The sequence below is a fragment of the Erpetoichthys calabaricus genome, chromosome 13, assembly GCF_900747795.2.
Source record: "Erpetoichthys calabaricus chromosome 13, fErpCal1.3, whole genome shotgun sequence".
Classification (NCBI taxonomy): Eukaryota; Metazoa; Chordata; class Cladistia; order Polypteriformes; family Polypteridae; genus Erpetoichthys; species Erpetoichthys calabaricus.
In genome coordinates, this window is record NC_041406.2 from 93,778,225 (window position 1) to 93,803,552 (window position 25,328).

Sequence of the window (25,328 nt, forward strand, 5' to 3'; positions counted from 1 at the left end):
CGGCCTGTTCTGAAGAAAGCTGAGCACCAATGATGCCTTAACTAGAGACATTTTAAATAAGTACAAGTCTGTGTGCCACCTCAAACTACACATCACCATCTAATCAGGTTGTATGGTTGCCAATATTCAAATGTACTTTGCACATTGTTATTATTTATGAATATTATTAATAATACATTATTTTATGTGTAACTTAACTCCTGCTTGTCTTTTTACTACACCTAATTGCCTATAGATATAGAAGGGAAGGTGGGGATAAGTTATATACTATAATACCTTATAAACAGTGGCAAGTCTGTGAGATTAGGCATTCTGACAAAGACTACTTATTAATAATACAATAGGGGAAAGTAGAACAACATATTACTCTACCAAGACGAAACAAACACCTACTGCAAATGGCTATGTCCGCTTGTCTGTCCGCATAAAACAAATCAGCTCCCAGTTGACCAATTTGGTTGAAATTTGGTGCAATTATTCTTCAAGGATATTTGTCATGAATACAGCATGGTGTGTACATTTTTCAAATTTCAAAGTTTCTCACTGAATCATTGGCAAATTTGTGAACTTATCTGTCTTAAAACAAAGAAATGTTCTAAGTGACTTGAACTCAAACCATGAGTTTACTGTTTCAGTTTTACCTTGTGAGTAGTTACTTCAACTTGTACATCTTTTACAGAGTGAAACACCTGCAGTTGTGTGCACTGAAGGAAATGCACCTTGCTGCAGGACAAGGGATGGATGGGGCAGGGTCAGATGTTTGTGGGTTTGGATGGCCACATGTTACCATATAAAGAATGTATTGTATGAGATGTGTATTTATTTATGAAGTTTGCTAAAAATTATATTCTTTATTCATTCAATATGGCAGTAATAATATTCTTATTTATTCATCACCGTACAAGTTAAGTACCAACCCATACTATACTATGAAAGCAGAGGTAGGTCTCGCTATACACTTAAGAGTCTCAGGTCTGTCTTCTCCCCATCCCACGTTCACCTCTTTGGCAACACAGCATCTTGTGTTAACCTCCATCACAGCAGCTCACTTCTCCTACTTGTTGAAACTGAACAGGGTAAGTGACGTGATAATCAAGTCCAGAAAAGTGAAAAAATAAATGCAACTAAATTTATTTTTAAATATTGTTCAGTGACACTTCATGCTATCATGACAAAACATTTACTCATCATTTCCTTTACATTAAAACATCCTCATAGCAGCATTATCTAAAGATTATAACAATTTAATGGTTCTCTGACACTGTCATTTTTTTGGCAAAGCACCAAGTTCGGATGCACCCAATAATTTTAATTTGAGACTTCAGCACAGATTTTAAACCTCCATTGGGTATTTCTTTGAACAAAATTTTAAAACTTGTATCCAAACTTCCAATTAACAATAGCAGTGGAATCTTTTTTTCACTAGAGAGTTGGAATCTGCTGTCTGTAAAAGCAATTTTAGCCACCTGATGTTGTAAAATGGTATTCCATAACAGTTTATGTACACTACTAACATGTATAATTACATTCTATTTTTCTGCTATTTTTGAATATGATTCACTATTACAAAAGTATGTAATAAACAAAATTGTGCTGTCAAACAATTTGATTAATTGACTGCTGAGACTTTCAAATTGGCTAAACACCGGAAGCCACTCCAGCATTGTCTTGGCTGTATGTTTTGGGTCATTATCATGCTGAAAGGTAAAACTGTCGCAACAGTCTTACGTTGTGCATGATCTGGAATGGGTCTTCTACAAAGACCTCTCCTTCCCTCCATTCTGACTCTGTCTCCATGTACCTGCTGCTAAGAAGCATACCCATAGCATGATGCTGCCACCACCATGCTTCACCATAGGGATGGCATTAGGCAGGTGAAGAGTAGTGTCTAGTCTTCACCAGACATACTTGTAGATCTTGGAGTTCTGCCTAAAGAGTTCAGAACTTGTGTCTTTTCAGATCAGAGAATCATTTCCCAGATAATCCTTTAAATTGCCTGATGTCTTGTGCTTAATAGTGGCTACCACAAACACATAACTGATAGAGTGCTGCTGTGATGTTTGCACTTTTGATAGGCTCTTATATTTCAGCAGAGTACCTCTGAAGCTCTGTTAGAGTGAGCATTGGGCAAAGGCTCTTCTTGTCCAGTTACATAGTTTGGCAAAATGGCCTATTCTTGGAAGAGCCCTGATGGTTCCAGACTTCTTCCAGTTCACAGTTTTTGAGCCCACTGTGCTCCTGGGAATACTCAAAAGTTTTAAAAATGGTTTTATACCCCTGTCCTGTTCTATACCTCACCACAATTTTATTGTGGAGGTCTTCAGAGAGTACCATGAATTTCATGGCTTGGTTTTTATCTTGACATGCAGTGTGAATAGTGAGACCTTATACACACAGGTATGTCACTGGACATCTAACTGATGCCCAGTCAATTCAGTTTGCCACAGGTGGACTGCAATCAAGTTTTAGATCTTAAAGACAAATAAAGCAAACAGGAAGCACCATTTTTTTTATGCCCACAACCACCTGATCAGGGCACTGTGCAGTCCCTACATTGATGGATTGAAGGCCAGAGGTCCACATGACCACCATCGTCAAATTCTTCATTGTGACGCCTGTAAACCATAAGGACTGATTGAGATCATTTATGTTAAGTAGAATGCCCAGTGGGGGATGGGTGGTCTCATGGCCTCGGAACCCCTGCAGATTTTGTTTTTGTTTTTCTCCAGCCCTCTAGAGTTAATTTTATTTTTTCTGTCCTCCTGACCATCTGTCCTTACTTTATTCTTTGTTAATTCGTATTACCTAATTTTTATATTTTGTCTTTATTCATCTTGTAAAGCACTATGAGTTACATCATTTGTGGGTTTGTGATTGTAGATTAATAGGCAAAAGTGGCAAATTTATCCATTTCAAATTAAATGTAGGTGTGCAGAAGGTGAAGAGGTTGAATACCTTCTGAAATCAATTTATATGTAAAGGGAGGGGATTTTTTTAAATGAAACTGCATATATAATACATAGCCTGATTATGAAAGGCTTTTCTTTAAGGTCAGCAGATGCACCTTTTCAGTTAAAAAATCAATACCCCAGTTGGTTTGCTTTTCAGATAGAGCATCAACACTATCCAACAGCTGAATGGAACACATTTCACCTAAAAAAAAACCAAAAAAAAAACACATATTAGGATCCGATTAATGTGGTTCTGATTATTATAAGTATTTAATCCATTTCAGTGGACTAAATTTTTGCAATACATTTCAGTGGATTAAAAAATTATAACTCATAGGTATAACACTGGATATGTTGTCCATTTGGACTAAAGGGCTAACATGTCACATTTGTTACTTTACTCATATAACCAAATACAAGTGTATTTCAGAGATCTCATGAACTATTAAAGCCAATGTTTGATTTTGTCAGGGTAACTCGCAGACTGGTTGGATTATGTAAATGAAGTCTGCAACTGAAAATTGCTACAAAAGTTATGTGATGTGACATGGCCTATAGATGACAATGGATATCTGGGAGGAAACCGGTATTGACACTGGGGAGAAAATGTCAACCTCCACCCTGAACAAACACAGAAGTCAAGTACAATTTTGGAAAAGTGATACTTAGCCCGCTGCCCCATTGCAATTTTTGTTGTATGCCAGAAAAATGCTGGTAGGATTATAACTTGAAGTAAGAATACTTCTGAGCCTTTCCTTTGTCCCTTTCTTGACGACTTAACATTCTGAAACACACTTAATCTAATTCAGCGCCATGCAGATCCAGAGCCTATCCTAGCTGCGTTGTGGCACAAGGCAGGAAACATTCCTGGAGAAAGAATCAGTTCATTTCAAATGTCCACTAAATCCAAATGACGTACTCTAGATGTTCACAGCAAATCACCTTCTACTTACACAGGAATCTTGAGATTTCAGCAAAAAAGAGGATTTTAGTTTGTGATTATTAATAGGAAAACTTTTTTAACCATGTACTGTACCAGTGTCTGTTTTAAACCTCATTTTCACTGTATGTGTTGCTTTTAACTTGTACAAGAAGATTTAATGCTGGAATTGTACGCACACCTAAGAAACAGTATTAAAAGATTTTGTTTTCATTTTTACTTTCTTGTATACAAAGTATAGGGAAAGTATTGTAATCGTCCAAAAATTCAACCTTGAGATTTTGATGAATCTCAATGTTTTAGACCTCCCTCTGTCCGATTTACTTTCTCGTAAGGAAAGTACTGTAATCGTCCAAAAATTCGATTTCGAGATTTTGATGAATCTCAATGTTTTAGAACTCCCTGAGTCCAATTTACTTTCTCGTATGGAAAATATTGCAATCGTCCAAAAATTCAACCTCGAGATTTTGATGAATTTCAACGTTTTAGACCTCCCTCTCTGTCCGATTTACTTTCTCGTAAGGAAAGTACTATAATCATCCAAAAATTGATTTTGAGATTTTGATGAATCTCAATGTTTTAGAACTCCTTGAGTCCAATTTACTTTCTCGTAGGGAAAATATTGCAATCGTCCAACAATTCAACCTCGAAATTTTGATGAATCTTAATGTTTTCATTTGTTGTTCATGGTTCTTTAATGTACATAATTTAAGAATATAATCATTGTCTTGTGGTTTACTCCTCAAATATCCATCCCCCTATCTAAGAATACGAGAAAGTCTAGGGGAGACCACTCCCGATTTTTTTTTTTATAAATATGCTCGATTTGCTTTTCATTTAAACATTGTTAAGATACAAAAAGTGAAAATAAAAACCTGACAGGACTTGTCTTAATTTACCTTTCATCCACTCTGTTTCATAACCCAGCTATTAAAACATCCATGAATGCAATTTTTTCTACTCACTTTATCCAGTTCTTCGAAATGGGGGCTTGGTAGCACTGGGCACAAGCAAAACTAATCCTGGACAGGATTTTAGTCAATTGCAGGGCACAATCAGGCAGCTGAAATGTCCATTTAGTATGTACCTACTGTATCTATTAAGTTTATATATGAACCTTGTGTTCTGTGGCAGGGCAACCATGGCTTCACACATGTGGGACCACCCTCCACCTTTACATTCTGGTGGATGAGACAGCTTCTACTGAGTTGTTATCAAGTGTTGTTTGAAGATTATTGTAAGCATTGCTTTCTTTAGATTATTCTGGTTAACTGATATTCTTTCTTCTCCGTTTTAGGGATTACCAATTACTGGATAATGTATTGAGACGGTTCCCCTTTCTAGGCAAATCCTACTTGCCTTATTTTGCTTTGGCTACTTTTTGTGCTTTTTTCATTTTAATTCAAACAAAATCTTGATGTATAAAAATTGTTTGTAGGACTTGTCTCATGAAGCTTCTCTATCGTAAGGCATTTTTGAATTTTTAATGCCCACTCCCCATTTTTGGGCGTGTGGAGGCCACAGTCTGCCTGGAGTAAGGTCATTTCTAGACAAACCAAAGAAGGCTCTGACCTGCTTTGTCAATCTTTCAGGAGGGCTTACACCCAATTTTTCATGTCAGTGACTCCCATTTACAACAAAAAACACTTGAGCTGTATGGATAGACTTATTTACTGATGGGTTGCAGTCTATACCCTTTAAGAAAATATGAAAACAAAAAAAGTACAGTTTTCTTGTGTGTTACCGCCTTTACTTATTGCCTCTGTTAGCTCCAAAATAAAATGGTATGTTCTAGAAACTGCTTCAGACAGCCGGCCAAGCCAAGAATGACCCACTGCTGTTGTCTCACAATTCTGTTTTCACTACTCCCTTAAGCTTTTCCAGAGTTTGTGCTACCAGCCTCTTTTTTCAAAATGGAAGCTGATGCATTTTTGCAAACTGCAACTCTAATTAACCTAAGAATTTTTTGCACTTACCAGCTGACTTTCTAGTAAAGATCTCCTAAATTCCCTCATTTGTTTCTTGGCAACTGCTGTCTTTTGCTGGCACATTATTAATACTCTGATGCTATTTATTTTAAATTGAATGGATGTTTCTACATAAAGTGAGTACTTACTTAATTGTGGTGCACTTGCTAGAACATTCCCAAACAAATGGGTGAATAGAGTGCCTAAAAAAAGTGTTCACCCCTTCGGAAATTTTTATATTTTATTATTATACAACATTGAATCACAGTAGATTTAGTCTCTTTTATTGGTATAAGCATCTTGAGCATGGGAACGGTGCTATATAAATAAAAATGTATCATTATAATTATTATATTGAGCAAAAGAAAAAGACTTTTCATTGTCAAAATCAAGTGGCCTAAATGAATTACAAATATAAAACAGAATAATTTATTCACCCCCTTCAAGTCAGAATGTAGTGGCTCCACTTTTGGCTGCCATGACAGCCCTAAGTTTGTATTCACAGCTCTCTCTGTCAGCTTTGCACATTTGCCCTCATTCTTCTTTCTAAAACTGCTCAAGCTCTGCCAGGTGTTATGATGGTCAAGAGTACACAGTCTTCATCAAGTCCAGCCATACATTCCTAACTGGATGCAGATCGGAACTCTGACTTAGTCACTTCAGGACATTAACATTGTCTTTTTAAAGTCACTCCTTTGTAACTTTAGCTTTATGCTTGGGGTCACTGTTTTAATGTAAAACAAATCTTCTCTGATGGTGCAGGTTTCTGGCAGACTGCATCAGCTTTTCCTCCAGCATTTCTCTATATTTTGCTGTATTCATCTTACCCTCACATGCCTCCAGGGCCTGCTACACAGCATGATGGTGCCACCACCATGTTTCACAGTAGGAATCCTGTGCTTCTGATAATGTGCATTGTTCAAACGTGGGGTTTAGTGTGATGGGCAAAAAGCTTTAAATTTTCTCTCATCAGACCATTAGAGTCTTCTTCCAGCTGACTTCAAAGTCTCCCATGGGTCTCCTGGTAAACTCTAGCCAAGACACTGTATCATGCTATTTTTTATTACCAATGGTTTGTCTTTGCAACTCTCCCATAAAGCTGCAAAGCACTCAAGCAGCAGTTGTTTTCTGCCCATTCTCTCTAGTCACAGTCACTGTTGTGCCACTCTTTCAGAGTTCTTATAGGTCTCCCTCACTTGTCTTTGTGCATGACCACTCAGTTTTGTGGATGGCCTGCTCTAGGCCGACTGACACCTGTGCCATACTCCTTACATTTCTTAATGATTCACTCAACTGAACTCCAAGGGATATTCAGTGACTTGCGTATTTTTTGTCTCCATCCTTTTCAGTTACTTTTTCATGGAGTTGCTTGGAGTGTTCTTTTGCCTTCTTTGTGGAGGTTAAATCACCATCTAGACTGACTACAAGCTGGACCTTCCACACACAGGTGCATTTATACTACAATCAATTAAAACCCCAGACAGTTGATCACCATTGACTTCTAAAACCAATGAGCTGCACCAGCGATGATTTAGGTGTGTCCTTATTAAATGGGGTGAATACTTATGCCATCAATAATTTTCTGTTTTTTATTTATAATCAGTTTAGATCATATTGCAGAGATCTGTTTTCACTTTGACATTAAAAAGTCTTTTTCTGTTTATCAGTGTCAAAAAATCCAAATTAAATCTACTATGACTCAATGATGTACCATCTGCTCCGTGAATAGCTAATTAATTCAGCGATTTTTCAAATTGTTGGTTGATTTGTTGTGATATCAAATTTTATTTTTTTTTTATCAATTGTTAATCTGTGATTGTAAATTTATTAGTTACTAGTTGTCCCCCGAGGCTCCGCCCGCATAGTAGTGACACAGGACAGTGAGGCAGGCCTTGCCCGGCACCCCACTCCTGACATCACGCTTCCTCCTCCGCTCGGCCAGCAGCCTCTGTCTCGGATTAGCATGAATATATCGCTCCTGAAAGCGAACTATGATTCTTAGCGCTATGAGAGAAGTAGTAAAATCAACTGAAATGTTGAAGCAAATTATAGAAAAAAACCCAATCTAAATCTGTTAAGTAGTTCTCTCGTTCGCTAGCTAAGCGGAGGTAAGGTACACGCCCTGAGGCTGGCGTGAGGGCACCACCCCTCTCCCCTCGTCCTGCTGTCTCTCTCTCGGATTCGCGTAAATAAATCGGTACTGCAAGTGAACTATGATACATAGCGCGATTAGAGAAGTTGCAAAATCAATCAAAATCTTCAAGCAAAGTATAGAATCTAAATATAACAGAGTACTAAATCCATTAATTAGTTTCCTCGTGAACAGCAGACAGACATACAGACAAATGTTGGAATTTTATATATAGAGAGATTACATCCTTGCACTTGAGGCAATCAACTTTTATTACCTGCTCCACTACACTTACTGAACAAACAGGCCTTGGCCTAATGTTACTCGATTACGTTTACCTCTTTTGTAAGTCACTTTGGATAAAAGCGTCTGCCAAGCAAATAAATGTAAATGTTGTATTACAATAACATGTGAACATTTCCATGGAAGAGAATACTACACTGTAAAAAATTTCAGTAAATTTAACGGTAAAAATACTGTAAATGGTGAAAGTAAAGGACCTTTTCTGAAAAAAAAGGAAAGCTACCTTATGTTCTACTGAAAATTACCTGTATATCTAAAACAATACATTTCATTATTTTTTACAGCCAAGTTCTGTAAAATCGATATTTTTCTACCTTCAAAATATGCTACATACCGTTTACTGATGCATTACAATTACACTGAAAAAGTCTGTTAATTTTACAGTATAAAACTGTTAAATAACGATGGTAAACAACCGTAAGCGCTGTTTCAGTAAAACCGAAATTACGACAAGGACACACCCCCTTTTACCATATTGTTCCTGGTGAACCGCACACCTTTCAATAGTAGGGAAAAAACTTAAACCAAGTTAGCAGGCTTATTTTTCCTTGTGTGCTGAAGGTTTTTTGAGGTTATGGAAGCTGATTTATGGTGGGTTGCATTCGATAAGCTGGCACACCTGTAGAACACCATACACCACAAAAGCAAACTTTACTTCCCCACCAGACAATATGCCATAACTTCCTTAGACATTGAATTGTTTTCAATGTGTATAATTAAATGGTACATGTTTGCTATTGGTTGTTGTTACTTTACTGATGCAAGCTGTGTACTGGGGTCTGACCCTCATAATACTTTCTAATGGTTTATTGATTGGCATATTTATTACACTACATGAATTTCTGGTTATGGTTAAACATTCCCTTCTGTTAGAATGTGTTGCAAAGAAAAAACAGTTTTTACTACAAAGTTGTACCGTGGACCTAAAAATATTGTCACCTAATTTATTACAGTAAAATTCTGGCAACTCAGCTGCCAGTATTTTACTGTAAATTTAACTTTTTTTTTACAGTGTATATATAGGTAGTGTAATTCATATTTAGTTTTTTTAACGGTTGTTGTATTTTTGTTGCCATTTGTTAATATTCTGATTCTATGTATTTCAAAATGAATAAACGATTCTATATAAAGTGAATTTTACCTTAATTCTGACATACTCAAAACAAATGTTTTCAAAGAAAATAATTAACTTTTGCATATAAATTCTGTCTGCAGTGGGTTGGCACCCTGCCCGGGATTGGTTCTTGCCTTGTGCCCTGTGTTGGCTGGGATTGGCTCCAGCAGACCCCCGTGACCCTGTGTTCGGATTCAGCGGGTTGGAAAATGGATGGATGGATGGATATAAATTCTGTTTTGCTGTGGTACCATATCTTTGAGGTTTTATTTTATTATTATTATTATTATTTTATTGCTCACTTGGTGGTGTGACATTTGAAACTCTGCTAGAAAACGAAGCCAGTTGCAACAGTAATATTTAACAAATTGAAAAATAATTGGATAGATGGGTTAGGAGAGCAAAACAGTGCAATATAATAATAAAAGATCACACATACCAAATAAATCTTGTAATGTTTCATCTGGAACAAAGAACGGTGGTCCTGCAAATATAAATATGTACATCAGCAGTCAGGTCATTTGAAATCCTCCAAATTATTACTACTGCCCCATCCTGAACTGTCAACCAGTTCACACTGTGGACAAAGTGCTTTACAATAATAGAACAAAAAAAAAACATACAATTAACATAAATAACAAATAGAAATAAAATAAATGAACATAAATAAAATAAATAATAAATAGAAGTAATGTTACATAATCACAATGAGGAAACCATCAATATTACTGAAGGTCACGGAATGCAAGTGAATAGAAATGAGTCTTTAATCTTGTTTTGAACAGTTCAGTTGTAGACGACTCCTTTATATGATGAGGTAAAGACTTCCACAGGCGAGGAGCAGCAGCAGCAAAAGCCCTGTCCCCCTTAGTTTTACACTTGGTACGAGGTGACCAGAAGATCTAAGCACTCTAGATGGCTGGTGTAAAGCACATAATTCAGATAAATAGGCAGGAGCAAGCCCATGTAAAGATTTAAAAACTAGCAACAAGATTTTAAAATCAATTCGAAAACTGACAGGCAGCCAGTGCAAAGAAGCTAATATTGGAGAAACAGAATCAGACTTTCTTGCCCCAACCAGAAAGCGAGCGTCAGCATTCTGGACCAACTGTAACCTGCGTATCAGGGATTTGCTAATACCAGAATACAGCGAGTTGCAGTAATCAAGGCGAGAAAAGATAAAAGCATGAGTAGCTTTCTCATTATCCCTAGAAGATAAAAAAAGGCTTGATCTTAGCTAATAGACGAAGCTGGAAAAAGCAACTCTTGACTACAGAATGAATCTGTTTCTCAAAAGAGAGGTTACTGTCAAAGATAATACCAAGATTGCGGACTTGAGGTTTGCAAAAGACAGAGAAAGAGCCGAGAAGTCCAAGACCAATTTGGGCTTTAGCTGATGGACCCACTATAAGCACCTCCATTTTATTTTGATTCGGATCAAGAAAATTATTAGCCATTCAGGATCTTAGTTCAAAAAGACAGTTGTGCAGTTGATTCATTGCAGAGTTGCAGACAGGAATATAAACCTGTGCATCATCAGCATAGCAGTGAAAAGAAATGTTAAATTTCCTAAAAATAGCTCCAATAGGGTGAAGGTATATAGAGAATAAAATAGAACCTAAAATGGATCCCTGAAGAACACCACATTTAAGAGGAGCAGTAGATGAAAAGAGGACTTTAAAGTCATTGAAAAGTGTCTACCAATTAGATAATACTAATAATAATTCTTTGCATTTATATAGCTCTTTTCTCACTACTCAAAGCGCTTAGCGATCGCAGGTTAAGGGCCTTGCTCAAGGGCCCAACAGAGCAGAGTCTCCTTTGGCATTTACGGGATTCGAACCGGCAACCTTCCGATTGCCAGTGCAATCTGAATAGATATGACCTGAACCAGTTAAGAGCAGCCCCTTTAAGCCCAACAAGATGTTCAAGCTGCAACAGCAATGTCTCATGGTCAATAGTGTCAAAGGCAGCGGACAGGTCAAGGAGGACAAGGATTGCAGCAGCACCTGTGTCAGTAATAATAGAGCTGTCATTGAATACTTTAAGGAGGGCCGTCTCAACACCATGATAACATCTAAAGCCAAACTGGTAGATCTCAAAAAAATTACTGTTGATATCATGTCCACATATAACTTGTGTTTTGGAAACAGACTTCTTGATCTGGGTGGTCTTTCTCCTATTCAGGAGTTCTGATGTGCGAAAGGTCTTGGGCAGGTCTAAGGATACTCACAAGGGTTGTACAACAAGTTTTTTTTCCAGTGGACAATAAGGGTTGCCTCAATACAGCTATGAGTCACAGAAAGAAAAAGACTGTTGTTTGTGCATATGCACAAAATAGCTGTTCAGAGTCTTCTTAAAGAAGGTGGGTAAAGTGCATAAAAGTGTGCCACCCACTGACTTGGTAGTCTTACTGGACAACTTCAGTGCTCATGTCAGAAATGACGTGATTGGGCATGACTGGGAGGAACACCCTGCTGTACCTGAACCACAATGATGAGTTGTTACTGGATTTCTGTGCTAGTGATAGTCTGTCAATAACAAATACCATGCACCAGAGCACCTTGGGCCAAAGATCGATGAAAGACTCTGTAGTTGTGTTATCAGACCTGAGGCCATGTGTTTTGGACATTTAGGTGAAGAGACAACTGATCACCACTTGGTAGTTATTTGAATTTTAGGAGAGGGGCATAGGCCAGGTAGACGGGGGAAGCCTAGACAAGCAGTTAGGGTGTCCAGAGAATGTTTGACTGAAGCTTCTATTCGTGATGTGTTCAACTCCTACTTCAGAGAGAACTACTCCTATAAGCAAAGTGAGGTTGGGGACATTGCGTCTGAATTGACCTTGTTCAAAACCTCAATTGTGGAAATGGCTGCTAAAAGCTATGGTCTTAGCCAGTCGGAGCATCTTATTATGGCAACCTGATGGTGGACACCAGAACTGAGGGAAACTGTATGACTAATGAAGATGGCCTTCAGGGAAATGCTTTCTGTTGGATCTCCTGAATCAATTAAGAAGTACTGACAGGCTGAAACAACGGATTCAAAAGTGGCTGTGGAAGCAAAAGTTCGAACATGGCAGGAGCTTGGAGGGGTCATGGAGAAAGACTCTCGGATTGCCTCAAGGCTATTTTGGCAAACTGTTGCGACATCTCTGAAGCCCTCCTATCAGCAGGCTGTGTTGCACATGTCCGGTAGGGGTTTATTCCATCACTGTTGACGAAGTCACTATGGTGGACCAAGAGCTCCATGGTCGTAAAGCTGCTGGGTAGATGAGATCCAACCAGAGATGTTAAAAGCATTCGATGTCGGGATAGCATGGTTAACGTGTCTATTCAATGTCATCTGGTAAAATACCCTTGGACTGGCAGACTGGTAAGGTGTTCCCTGTATTTAACAAACATGACCAGAAAGTGTGCTTCAACTACAGAGGGAACAGACTCCTCAGCTTCCCAGGGTGCTGCTAGGAAGACTTTATCTGATATTTAAGCCTAAAATACAGGAAAAGAAATAGGAGTTCTGTCTTGGCAGTAAACAGTTGATCAGCTCTTCTACCTGTCGCAATTGCTGGAGGGTGCATGGGAGTATAATAGTCCAGTCTGCATGTGTTTTATAGATTTGGAAAAAGCATATATGACCGACCGTGTTACTCGGCAAGTGTTGTAGGAGGTGCTGCAGAACTATGGGGGTAATGGTACTGCTCTTGCATTTTATTTATTTCCTACATGAATGCAGTGTAAGCTGTGTCCAAATACTTGGCATTAAGATGGACTCGTTCAATGTGGGTGTCAGACTCTGCCAAGGCTGTGTCTTGTCGCAGTTCCTATTGGTGGTTTTCATGATTATGAAATCAAGGTACAGCCGAGGCTGTGAGGGTGTTCACAAGAAACTTATATTGTGAGGCATACTCATGCACATAGTGAAACTCAGATGAATGGTTTTGGGTATATGGAAAGAGTATGTGGAGAAAACCCCACACGGATAAAAGAAGAAAGTGTAAATTGAATATACAGTGAACAGTCTAGGGTATGAAATCAGTTTTCTTTGATTCTGTGGTAGTATTTCTAGCTGCTTCTTCACTGTACCACCTATCTTAATGAAAAATACAAATACTGACATTTTCTTCTGTATATACTCCCATATGTGTGTTGCAATGATAGGAATTCAATACATCAGAGCAGGCCACATAACAAAAGGAACCAAAATAAATGATTAAGTTCTCATTTTAGAAAAAAATGATCTTCGGTAACTTAAACCACTATGTCAAATCATGCCATTCAACTAGGTATTAAAATAAAATGTATTAGAATTAAACTATATGTTAAACTTACCACTATAAAGATTTGGATTGTACAGGAAAGTATCCAAAAGGTAGCGGCAGTCAGTGTCCATTAGGGAGATGATCAGGGCAGCATAGCTTAGATAAATAAAAGTGAAAACACATGAAAGTTAGAATGAACTGGGAATGTCTGGGTTGTATAGTGTGGTAATACATTCAACGCTGTTTTCAGGCACGCCTTACAAATCACGCCACATGATAGATCTTCTCAAGTAAAGAAGGTCTGGATTTGGAGGGTAACCTGAGGAGTCTGGAACCATGGATGCCTTTGGTGGAACTGCACCTTGATGAAACAGTTCTATCATTCTTTGCAGGAAAGTAGAAATTGTTTTAAAATGTAACCAGGAGGAAAGACGAGGTCAAAAGACAGAAAAGGGTCACTTAACCAGGAGACCAAGAATTACAGCAACCAAAACCAAAACATGAGACAACAATCAGATTAAAAATATTGAAAGTAAAGGTATTTAGCTAGAGAATTATTAACACATGTAATAGCAAGGGCTAGCTTTTTGAATCTGTCAACTTACATACAGATATGACCTTGCAGTGAACTTTGATGTTTCAGAGGAAACATTCCAAAATATTCCACAAAAACAAAACTAAGCCAAAGAGTGAAAAACTAGTGTCAACATCCAAATCCTTGAGGCAGAAAATGTCCAAATCGAGTGAAAATCCATACCAAAAGAGCCAGAGAACACTGGGAAAAAATGAACTATGATAAAATACCCAAGATATTCAATATTTAAAAGGATTTTATCCAAGAAATCAAAGATGTGCTGATGACATCAGGATATTCCTATATTTTTCATGCTAATGTAGCTTACAGCTGTTACAGGTTCACCAAGATTTATGAGGGGGTACCCAAAAATAACCGGAATTGAAAAAAAAAAAAAAAGTTTTAATTTTTACTTACTGAAACTTTAGTCTCCTTCGAAGTACTCTCCACGTGAATGAATGCACCTGTCCCAATGGTTTTCCCAGTGGTAGAAACATTTTTGGAATTGCTGAAGAGGAACGTTGTCCAATGCCTGCAGCGATTTTTCTTTGACTTCCTCCGTGGCACAAAAAAAAGCTTTCCTTAGAGTTCTTTTTTCATATGCAGGAACAAGAAAATGTCATATGGAGCAAGATCAGGTGAGTAGGGAGGGTGGCAAGAACTCCAAGACACACAAGTCAATTCAGAAATTTCTTCAATTGTCAGATGTCGATCTTCGTAAATTGCATTGCGAAACTTTTTCAAGACTTTCGTCATACCTAATTGTGGAAGGTCAGACAGATCTTGGTTGGTCTTCAAGTGACATTTCCCCTTGTTTCAAACACAAAAACCACTCGTAGACCTGTGTTTTACTTAAAGCTTCCTCTTTAAAAGCAGTTTCAAGCATCACTTACAGTTTCAGCAGCTGTTTTCCCTAAGAGAGAACAAAATTTAACGCAGACTCGCTGTTCTTTATGATCACCCATCACAAAAATTACAGAACACGTTTAGTAAGCACCGAAAAAAATTGACATGGAATGGCGTACGAACAATACAGAGCAACGCCCCTTGGCAAACTGCCACAGAATACTGTAACTATGCTACACCCAGCAGCGAAATTCACAACTAAGTTTAGACTGTGCGGCAGGTACAGATTCCAGTTATTTTTGGGGTACCCCCTCGTATAGCCCTGGCTTTGGTTTATGTTTGGTGTATTTAATGTTTTTGTTGTTGTCTAGTGTGTGTTGTGATGCCACTTTTTATTCATTTTTGTGCCTCTCCTGACCAAGATTAAATTAAATTTGACTGTTTTATGGGAGATTCCAGACAAAAGGAATGTAATGGTGCATGTTTTTCTATCAGAGGCTTCATAATCATTTACTTCCATTTTTCATTGCCATTTTTGGGATAGTGACATTGTTGTTGTGGACATGATGCACCAAAAGTGCATGACTGCTGACATCATTTGGACGACTGTATAAATATCACTGCGGATTACCTGACTTAAATAGCGAGTTTTGTATTTTTTGCAAGTCCTGGCAAACTAAACCAACTCTGAACTTTTTACATGCTAGTCCAGGAAAACGTCGGCCCTCTGCTACATCCAGCATCATCTCCAGATATTTTATCCTGTGACATTTTTGTTTACTCACCTAAAAAACACATATTATAGTTATTGTTTTGGGGCTGAAGACATAACTGCTGTTTCATTGGAGGCTCACTGTACAGTTACATGTAAAACGTATTGACTGTAACTATACTAGCATATATAAAGTCACAGTGTAACTATAACTCCAAACAATAAAATGTTATATCCCATTCTTTTGTAACAAAAATCATTTTGCAAGTAGTGCTTGATTGGCCAACAATTAAATATTGGTTTCCTGATCAACACTTGGGTAACTCTGCTTACAAATATTAAATAATGGGTTAAGTATCATTTTTTTTTACGGACCCTGGATGGTTTTTTCCCCTTGCAGCACACTTCTACATGCCTGAATTTTAAAATGCACATTAACTCTAGAAAGCAAATCTAATCGCTCTGTGAGAATCTAAAAAAAGACTGCATTTTAGTCACCTCCTGTGTTTGAATAAAATAATAACAATGCTGTTTTCCATATTGGCACTAGATCTTCGCCCCTAAGGGATGAGGCCGTCCGTTACCATGACAATGTTTTTGTTTCCTGTTTGGGTAAACTTGTGTTGTTTTTCATCATACTAAGCAGCTATTTTTTTCATACAGCATTCTTCTTTGACTACGCTGTAGAAGATCTTTAGTGATTCTTAACAACTTATATTACAATATTTCAAATGCAAAGTATTCTAATTTCAAAAGATTGCACATTTTTTTTATTGCAAGACTCTACACATGTTCACTGGATAGCATAGCTAGGTCACACACCCATACAACTCAGCCTATGTGTCCCTGCTATTTAGGTTCTCTACCAATGTAGTGTAACAAGAGAGTCAGATTACAGACATCAGCTTCAAAATTTGGAAAGAATCAGCTTCAAAATTTGGAAAGAATCAGGAATTAGCAACAGAAAGTACACACCGTTATAATGAAATGATGCATCACTATTGGAGAAGGAGGCAATGCGGGTGTTTAAGAGCTGGAAAAGTCAGGACTATTCAGGTTAATCCTCAGTCATGAGACAGGCTCTAGAATAAGACTTCTCCCTGGTCTCACAATGGTTGAGCATTGTGACAAAGCTTGGTGAAGTGTAAGGATAATCAATAACCCCAGTCTGGGTGCCACACAGTTAATGTTTTTTTGTTTTCCCAGGTACCAAAAGTCTACTTCACTGGCACTCTATTTGGCCTAGCTGGAATCTTCTGGTATTTTTGTGTGCTCGTGTGTCTTAACAAATAGTCCCAGACTAGACATAGTGGATGTGGCACTTAACAGAAAACCACAACCACTTTCTAGGCCTACTAAGCTCAGATGGCTAATAACTGAGATATGTAGTGTGGTGACAAGAAGGATCAAGTCTTCTGATCTTAAACAAAGAGTTGAAAGGTGCTACAAGTGGTGGAAAATAATAATATACCATTGCTTTAAACTACTTCACATACATTCACACGCTATATATAAATAGTATGGCAAGAGTTGAATTAGATCATAGAAAGTGACTGCCCGGCAGTGTCAAAGATGTTCTGGTAAAACAATTCACAACCCAGAAGTGCACGCCTTTATTGTGCTGTTGATTTAACTTTAAATGGATACATTTGCCATTTTTGACCATTAACCCACACTCAATAACCCATAATGAAAAACTGAAAACATATTTTCAGAAAGGTCTGCAAATTTAATAAAAATGACAAACTGATATCTTGCCTTTATAGGAATATTCAGACCCTTGTATACAAAATGCAGCTCAAGTAGTGCACTTCAGTGTGTCCAAATTTAAAAATAGTTTTGTTGTCTTCCTAAATCACTTTTGATCAGAATAAGTTTATTTCTTCGAAGACACACCAACATATTTGTTTCTGATAGCAGATCACATGCAACACATGCGTGTTAAAAATGTTTAATGTTTTTCAGAATCAGTGTCATGATGTCCGAAGGATGGAGAATTTCCCTTTTGAAGATGGTGAGTGATAAAAAGCGACATAAGTAATAAAAAATGGGGGGAAAAAATCAGGTTTTCAATTAAAAGGCTATAACTCCCACCTTAGATCTACATTTATTCTGTAACTAATAATTTCACCTGCAGCACATCTGTCCATCCCTCCTCTGACCTAAAACTAGGTAAAGCTATTTATTTGCTACTCTTCATCAGCTTCAGCTTCATGAGAAGGACCTACCTTGATGTTTTTCACAAGGCCTGTTTCTGTAATTCATTGTATCTACAAATTCGTGACACTGACCTACTGACTTTTAATTAACCGAATAATTCAATTATTTAGTATTTTTCTTCTTAAGTATTATTAAGTTGGATTTAAATGACAACAGGACAACTGGAAGGAGAGGCTGGTACAAGAAAGGGGCATGACGCAATAACACAGTGTAAAGAAAATTTGCAAGTGCAGGAGAAACAGCGCAAGTGGATGATAAATCTTCTAGTGTGCCAGGTGTCCCTGAAGGGCACAGCACTGGGACACCACTATAGCAGAAGAGAGTCGTGATCTGGGAGGAAACAGGTTGCACTCAGACACCTAAGGGCAACCAACACATGGTAGGAAATCCTAACTAGCACTGCTGAAACTGTATGTTGGTAGGAAAGCAAAACCATCTCCGAGTTAATAAAGGGGAGCATATTAGGTCCATTTTACCCTTTTTAAATTATGATCTTGGAGAATCGACCAGCTCCTTAGGTGGTAGGTCACCAGTCTCTGAGTAGAAAGAGTTAGACAGAAAGGCCCTTTGACATAAGGTAGCTCAAGAAATCTAATCCTTTAAGGGCTAAGGAAATCTCAAGAGTGTAGTCATCTTAGTGGCTACCATAGTACTATGGCTTGGCAGCCCCAAGACTTCACAAAACCTAGAAGTAACTCCAGGCTTGTCTGTAAGTCACCCGTGGTGGGAATTTGAAGCGGCACCTAACCAGAAGCCTTTTGAGCTTATAGCAGGAAGGCAAATCGATAAAGTGTTCTCTAGCAAGAAGAAGAGTCAAGATTAGAAAGAGTGTGCAAGAAAGATGAGTGATGAAGATAAGAGTGGCTCTTGTGACAATGCAGCCAGCATACGTAGTCGATAGGACAGAAGGCCATGGTGGAAGGTCTAGGAGTGATATTAGAGTTAATTTATTTGTACTTTTGTGTACTCACTTAATTCATTCCTCTATTGTGTTTATTTTGTGAATTAAAACATTATTTTGCATACCATATATACTCACATAAGTTCATAAAATCAGACTTCGACTTATACGCCTGTTCAAAAATACGAGTTATTTATTTTTTTTTACATTTTCTTGCTTCCTCTTCTTGCACCAGATTCTCAGACACATTGAATTTTGTTGCAGCAGTGCAGTTATCAATTTCTTTTGCCACTTCAACGACTTAATTTAAAACCAGCTTCATATTTTCTTCTGATCGAACGCTCCAGCATAGATAAGGGATGCTCTTACGATAAAGGTTTATGAGGGTGTGAGATGCAAAAAACACAAAACAGTGCAAACGTCGCTTCAGAATAGTTTGGGTATCACCGTGTGGTCACGTAGGCACAATACATAGAAAAAAAAGGCAGTGCGCTCTGTGGTTACTCTCTCAGGTGTGTGTTAGCATATCATAATCTCTCGGAACAATACCGTGAGTTTTCCACATTTAACTTATACGACCGACATTATATGGTAAAATCAAGCCCCGACTTATCAGCGGGAGAACTTAAATGCGAGTATATATGGTACTTTTGCCTCCTTGGTATCATTTTAATATAGGACCATCTCAGTAGATATACAGTATGTTCTAAATCAGGGATCACAAACTCCAGTCCTCGAGGGCTGCAGGTTTTCATTCTAACCCTTTTCATAATTCGTGAACTGTTTTTGCTGCTAATTAACTTCTTTTGAATTAATTTTAATCGATTTGTTTTTTAAGATTTGTTCCCGGGAATTTCTTCTTCATCATTCCTCTAAATTGCTTCATTTCGTTCCTTAAAAAGAAACTAAATGTGAAGTGAGAGTTCTCAAACTCCAACCAGTTGCTTAATTAGACGTAGAGTCTTGTTCATTAAACAAGTTCTTTGATTCCATGGCTTGTTGCTGCTCTCACTGTGCAATAGTAGATGTTTACCGATATTGTTGATTTTTTTCTTTAATTTTGTAAGAGCACTGTTAAAATGTTTTGGGGACCTGAGCAAATCAACATTCCCGAGATCTCCACCCTTTTTATTTTCAGATATTGTCTGATGGACACAGTTTGCTGGTCATGTTTTGGTTCATTTTGCATCTCATTATTGATTGGCTGCTAATTAAGGAAAAAGAAACAATTATTGGGTCTGAGTTGAATCACAATGAATTCAAAAGAAGTTAATTAGCAGCAAAAATGGGTGACTAATTAAGAAAAGGGTTAGAATGAAAACCTGCAGCCACGGTGGTCCTCCAGGACTGGAGTTTGAGGTCCCTGTGCTAAATGTTATGTGGTTTTGTAGCTTTGAAGTGATTCATTTTTTGCTAACCTAATGTCAACTATCCTTTTTGGTGAAATATTTGAAATGCCATGTAGCCTGGATTTTAAGTTGACTCAGCTTAAAATTACATGCAAAATTTCGTTAGTTTGACTCAAAAGTTTTTAGATAATGCACAACTTTTGGCCCCTATTACAACCTTCCTCCCTGATTAAATTTTTGAAAAGCCACGTAGAAAAAATTTGAAATTTAGTGAAAATCGTTTTAGCTGTTTTCGTGTGAGTGACGAACAAACAAACGGACAAGATGTGATCTGCAGGTGGAAAAAGAGTTCCTTTATGTGCAAAATGGATAAATAGCATCAAATGAAGCCTAACAATTAAACAGACAGGCTATTATGATTGATTTATATAGATTTAAAAGCTCAGGTAACTTACAGGTCTGGTCCTCCAATTAAGCATTTGGTATCAGGTTTGTGAGCACACCCAGTTTCTCTACTTTTCAACATTAACATGTCATGCAAGTAATTAAATATAATTTAAATCATTATCATAATTAGGAAAGTATCAGGTAATTGAATCTGCTGAACACTAATAAGCTATGTTCATTATTCAAATTGACATAAACTAATTTAAAATAGCCCTTTTTACATTTCACACAATTAACAATACAAAAAAGACACAATTGAAATGACACATAGTATTAATTTGGCATTTCCAATTTTTGATATGAAAATACACATACAAGTGTCCACAAGTACTAATGCCAGATATTTTTTACTTTACTTTTAAGGCTTTATAATGTTATATTATCTTTTTTGCTTGTGCAGGATGTTAATACGCATGAATGTTGCATACTGTGAACTTTATATGACTTTTTTGAAAGGCCCAGAGAGATTGAAGAATTATTATGAAAGACTGAAGCTTTTTATTACAAAATTGACTTGGCAATACTTGCAGGGTGAAAAAAAAATCTGGCTCTGCATTACATCATGATATATGCAAACCACATCAAGGTGTATGCATGAGATGCCCTCTGTCTGGCACGGTTTCTAATGGTGCGTCAGAGTAGCTGATCACAAAGCAAAATGTCACTAACAATTACTTCATTGTGTTGTGAAAACTCTGTACAATTTATTTATACTGTACTTCTTTTAGGACTTCAGTAAGAATTCTGCTAGCATTTTCCATTCATGTATTTTTCTAAATCCCTTTATCTCCGAGGAGTTAGAGAGAATTATAATGCATCCTTGCAGTAATGGACATAAGACAATAGTTAACCCTAGATAGGACTCCATGAGTACAACTCTGTTCTTTCATTTTTGGAGATAATAAAGTCACTGGCTAACTATAACTACAAAATTTTGGAATATGGGAGGAAAGCATGTAAAATGATAGTACAAGTGCTGTGCTGTTTCTGCCTGGCTACGTAAAATTATTCTCAAATTACCCGACTCACAGTAAAATGCTTTTTCAAGTACAAGCTGAATACTTCAGTAAGTATACAAATGTAAGCTGAATCTACGTGTAAAAGTGTAGATAAAGCAAAAATAGAACAAACACACCCCATTCTGTGACTTCTAATAATATTAGGGTGCACCAGTGAGGATTTAGATGTGTCATATTAAAGGGGGTGAATATTTATGTGATTGATTTTTTTGTGTTTTATATTTGTAGACCACTTTCTCACTTAGACATTAAAGTGTCTTTTCTTGTTGATCAATGTCAAAAATTTCTATATGGTTGTGAGACATGGATGCTATCCAGTGGCTTGAGTCGAAGACTGGACTCCTTCGGTAGTGTTTCTCTTTGGAGAATCTTTGGGTACCGCTGGTTTGACTTTGTGTCGAATGAGGTGTTGCTCATGGCGTCCCGAATGAGGCACATTATCTGCATTGTGAGGAAGCGTTACAGTACTACTATTCCCCGAGGGTGATCCAGCTTTCAGGATTCTCACAGTTGAGGACGCAATTGGCTGGACCAGGCCAAGGGGACACCCACATAACATCTGACTGTAGCAGATAGACAATCATTTCTGGAGGGTGGGACTGGACTGTGTGTCTGCCTGGGGGGTTACCAACCGGTATCCTGAGCTGTTTCATCAGTGGTGGGTGCATGCTCCCCAACCTGACCTGACCTGAATGTCAAAAATGCCAAATTAAATACATTATGATTCAATGCTTTATAAAACAATAAAATGTAAAAGAGTGTTAATTTTAAGGGACTTTGTAAAATCTATAGGTTCAAAAGTATGGCAATCCTCCCTTGTGCTGACTAGAAGATGCATTGAGTTGGAGATCTTCAGAGTCATAACTGAACTTCTATGTTTATAGTGTTCATACTGTTAAGACAGTTGTACATTTTCAGGAAAGACATCTGTACAATGCATATCCATTGCTTGGACTGCTGGGAGCTGGAACCTTCAGTCTTTCAAAATTTATGAACGGATTATTTAACAACACACAGCACACATAAGTAAACCACATAGGAAGACATAAAGCTGCTAGATTTGTTCAATGATTATATTTGTGATAGCATTTTGCACTGTGTAGTGAAAATATATTAGTTTATGGATTAGCCTTATCCTGGCCCAAACCTTAAGCAATGTTAAGAAGACAGTGTATCATTTTTCTACAAGACAGTGCATAAAAATGACTGTCAGTATTTGCCTTGAAACTGCAGGTCATACGAGTAACACGTAAATGAGAATTCAGCTGTTCTTAGGGTTAGCAATTTAAAGTACATTTGAACAAACCAAACTGCTTATGGCACACTTTACACAAATCAGGAGTGGTGTAGGGCCTAAAGGAAACTTTCTCTGAAATGGGCTGTTATTGAACAACCAACATATTATACTTTATCTGTTCAACCAACAGTTTTTCAGTTAATCTTAAACTAATTTATCTTGCCATTGTAAAAGTGAAACTGCGCAGCTGTACACAGAGATTAGAATTGGAGTTGCCCGGAACTCTTTAGCTTTACAAACCATAATGCTGCTGCATTGACTTTGATCTGATTTACATCATACTGTCAGTTACTACAGCATCCTTTCTTAGCTTATTTTGGATTTACTCTTCAGATTGTATTTATTGTTCATGTCAATGCTTACCTTTGGTGCTTCCTCTTTTCATGTTACTATCTAAAACTATTTTTATGCTTCTAGGGTCGCATATTTTGACTGCAGCACTGAATTAACAATGCACGGTTATTCAGTGGGATTTCTGAATCTAGCCACCATTTTTAAAAAAAAAAACTACTGTATATACTCATATATAAGTCAGGTCTTGAAACCCTGAAAAATCGATCACAAAATCAGACTCCGACTTGTACACACGTTCAGAAACGCGACATTTAGTGTTTTTTTAAACATCTTCTTGCCTACTCCAATCTCGCATCAGTTTCTCAGATGCATCAACTTTTGTTGCAGCAGTGCAGTTACCAATTCCTTTTGCTACTTCAATGACGTTTAAATTTAAAACCAGCTTCATATTTTCTTCTGATCGAACTCTCCATTCTAGATAAGGGATACTCTTACGATAAAGGTGTATGAGGGTGTGAGATACAAAAAACACAAATCAGTGCAAACGTTACTTCAGAATAGTTCGGGTATTACCAGAGAGGTTAAGAGCACACGTTAATACAGCGTATTGCTGCACCCACATAGAAAAAAAAGGCCGTGTGCTCCATGGTTACTCTCTTAGGTGGGCGTTAGCATGTCATAATCCCTTGGACCAATAGCGCGAGTTTTCCACATTCAATTTATACGAGCGACATTATAAAATACCAGAAATTATACTGTAAAATCAAGTCCCGACTTATCCGCGGGAGAATTTAAATGGGAGTATATACGGTATATTAAAGACCACGTATCCATTTTCTCAATCCACTTTTTTTTATATAGTCTCAAAGAAAACTGCAGCCTATCCTAATAGCAATGGATGGAATAAGGAAGAAAACAATCCTGGAAGGACATTCATTACGGGTGCATAATGGATCAATTTAGTGTCACCAACAAAAATCACATGCATGTCTTTGATACATGAACCAAAATACCATCAAACAACCTCTTCAAACATGTTAAGAACATGTAAACTACATACAGACAATGGTTGAGGAAGCAATCAATCCCAAGTCTCTAAAGCTGTAATGCAGCAGTGCCAACCATTGACTCCATTACACTACTTCTCTTTTCTAAAAAAGACTTAATATGAACAATGTGTGGGTGTATAAATGGCATACAAACTCACTGAGGAAATTACTAGGAACACCTGTGCACCAGCTTATCCTTGCAATTATCCAATCATTTGATCACGTGGTAGTAGCACAATGCATACAATCATACAGATAAAGGCCAGGAACTTCGTTTAATGTTCACATCAGACATCAGAATGGGGAAAACGTAATCTCAGTGATTTTAACTGTGGCATAATTACTGGTGCCAGACAGGTTCATTTGAGTATTGTAGTAACTGCTGATCTTCTGGGAATTTCACACACAGCAGTTTCTAGAGTTTATCCAGAATGACATGAAAAGCCAAAAACATCCAGTTAATGGCAGGAAACGTCTCATTGATGAGAGATGTCAGAGCAGAATGGTCAGACTGGTTCAAGCTGACAGAATGGCTAAGGTAACACAGATAACTACTCTGTACAACTGTGGTGAGCAGAAAAGCATCTCAGAATGCACAACACGTCAAACCTTGTGGAAGATGGGCTACAACAGCAGAAGACCAGGTCAGGTTCCACTCCTGTCAGCCAAGAACAGAAATTTGAGGCTGCAGTGGGCACAGGCTCACCAAAACAGGACAGTGGAAAACCTGGTCTGATGAATCTCAAGTTCTTCTGAGGCACACAGATGGTAGGGTTGTGTCAACAGTCCAGGCTGGTGGTGGTGGTGTAATGGTGAGGGGGATGTTTCCTTAGGCGCATTTTGGACCTGTTAATACCAATCATCGCTTGAAATCCACGGCCTACTTGATTATTGTTGCTGACCATGTGCATCCTCTCATGGCCACAATTTACCCATCTTCAAATGGCTACTTC

The 25,328-nt window shown here is 37.7% G+C and overlaps 1 protein-coding gene across 13 annotated transcripts in view; it reads right to left on the bottom strand.

The window, feature by feature from the left end:
* Window positions 1–953: 953 nt before the first annotated feature.
* LOC114663507 (probable thiopurine S-methyltransferase) overlaps window positions 954–25,328 on the bottom strand; it is a 261,664-nt gene continuing 237,289 nt past the window's right edge. For 8 of the 13 annotated variants that reach the window (XM_051935759.1, XM_051935750.1, XM_051935757.1 and 5 more), the window contains 3 exons: window positions 13,738–13,823; window positions 9,846–9,890; window positions 957–3,153 (listed from right to left, as the gene is read on the bottom strand). In XM_051935759.1, the coding sequence (XP_051791719.1) occupies window positions 3,029–3,153; window positions 9,846–9,890; window positions 13,738–13,823 (256 nt within the window). In that variant the 3' untranslated portion in view covers window positions 957–3,028. Of the gene's footprint in view, window positions 3,154–9,845; window positions 9,891–13,737; window positions 13,824–25,328 lie in introns of all 13 variants that reach the window. The other 5 variants (XM_051935755.1, XM_051935756.1, XM_051935758.1 and 2 more) reach the window with 4 other exon arrangements.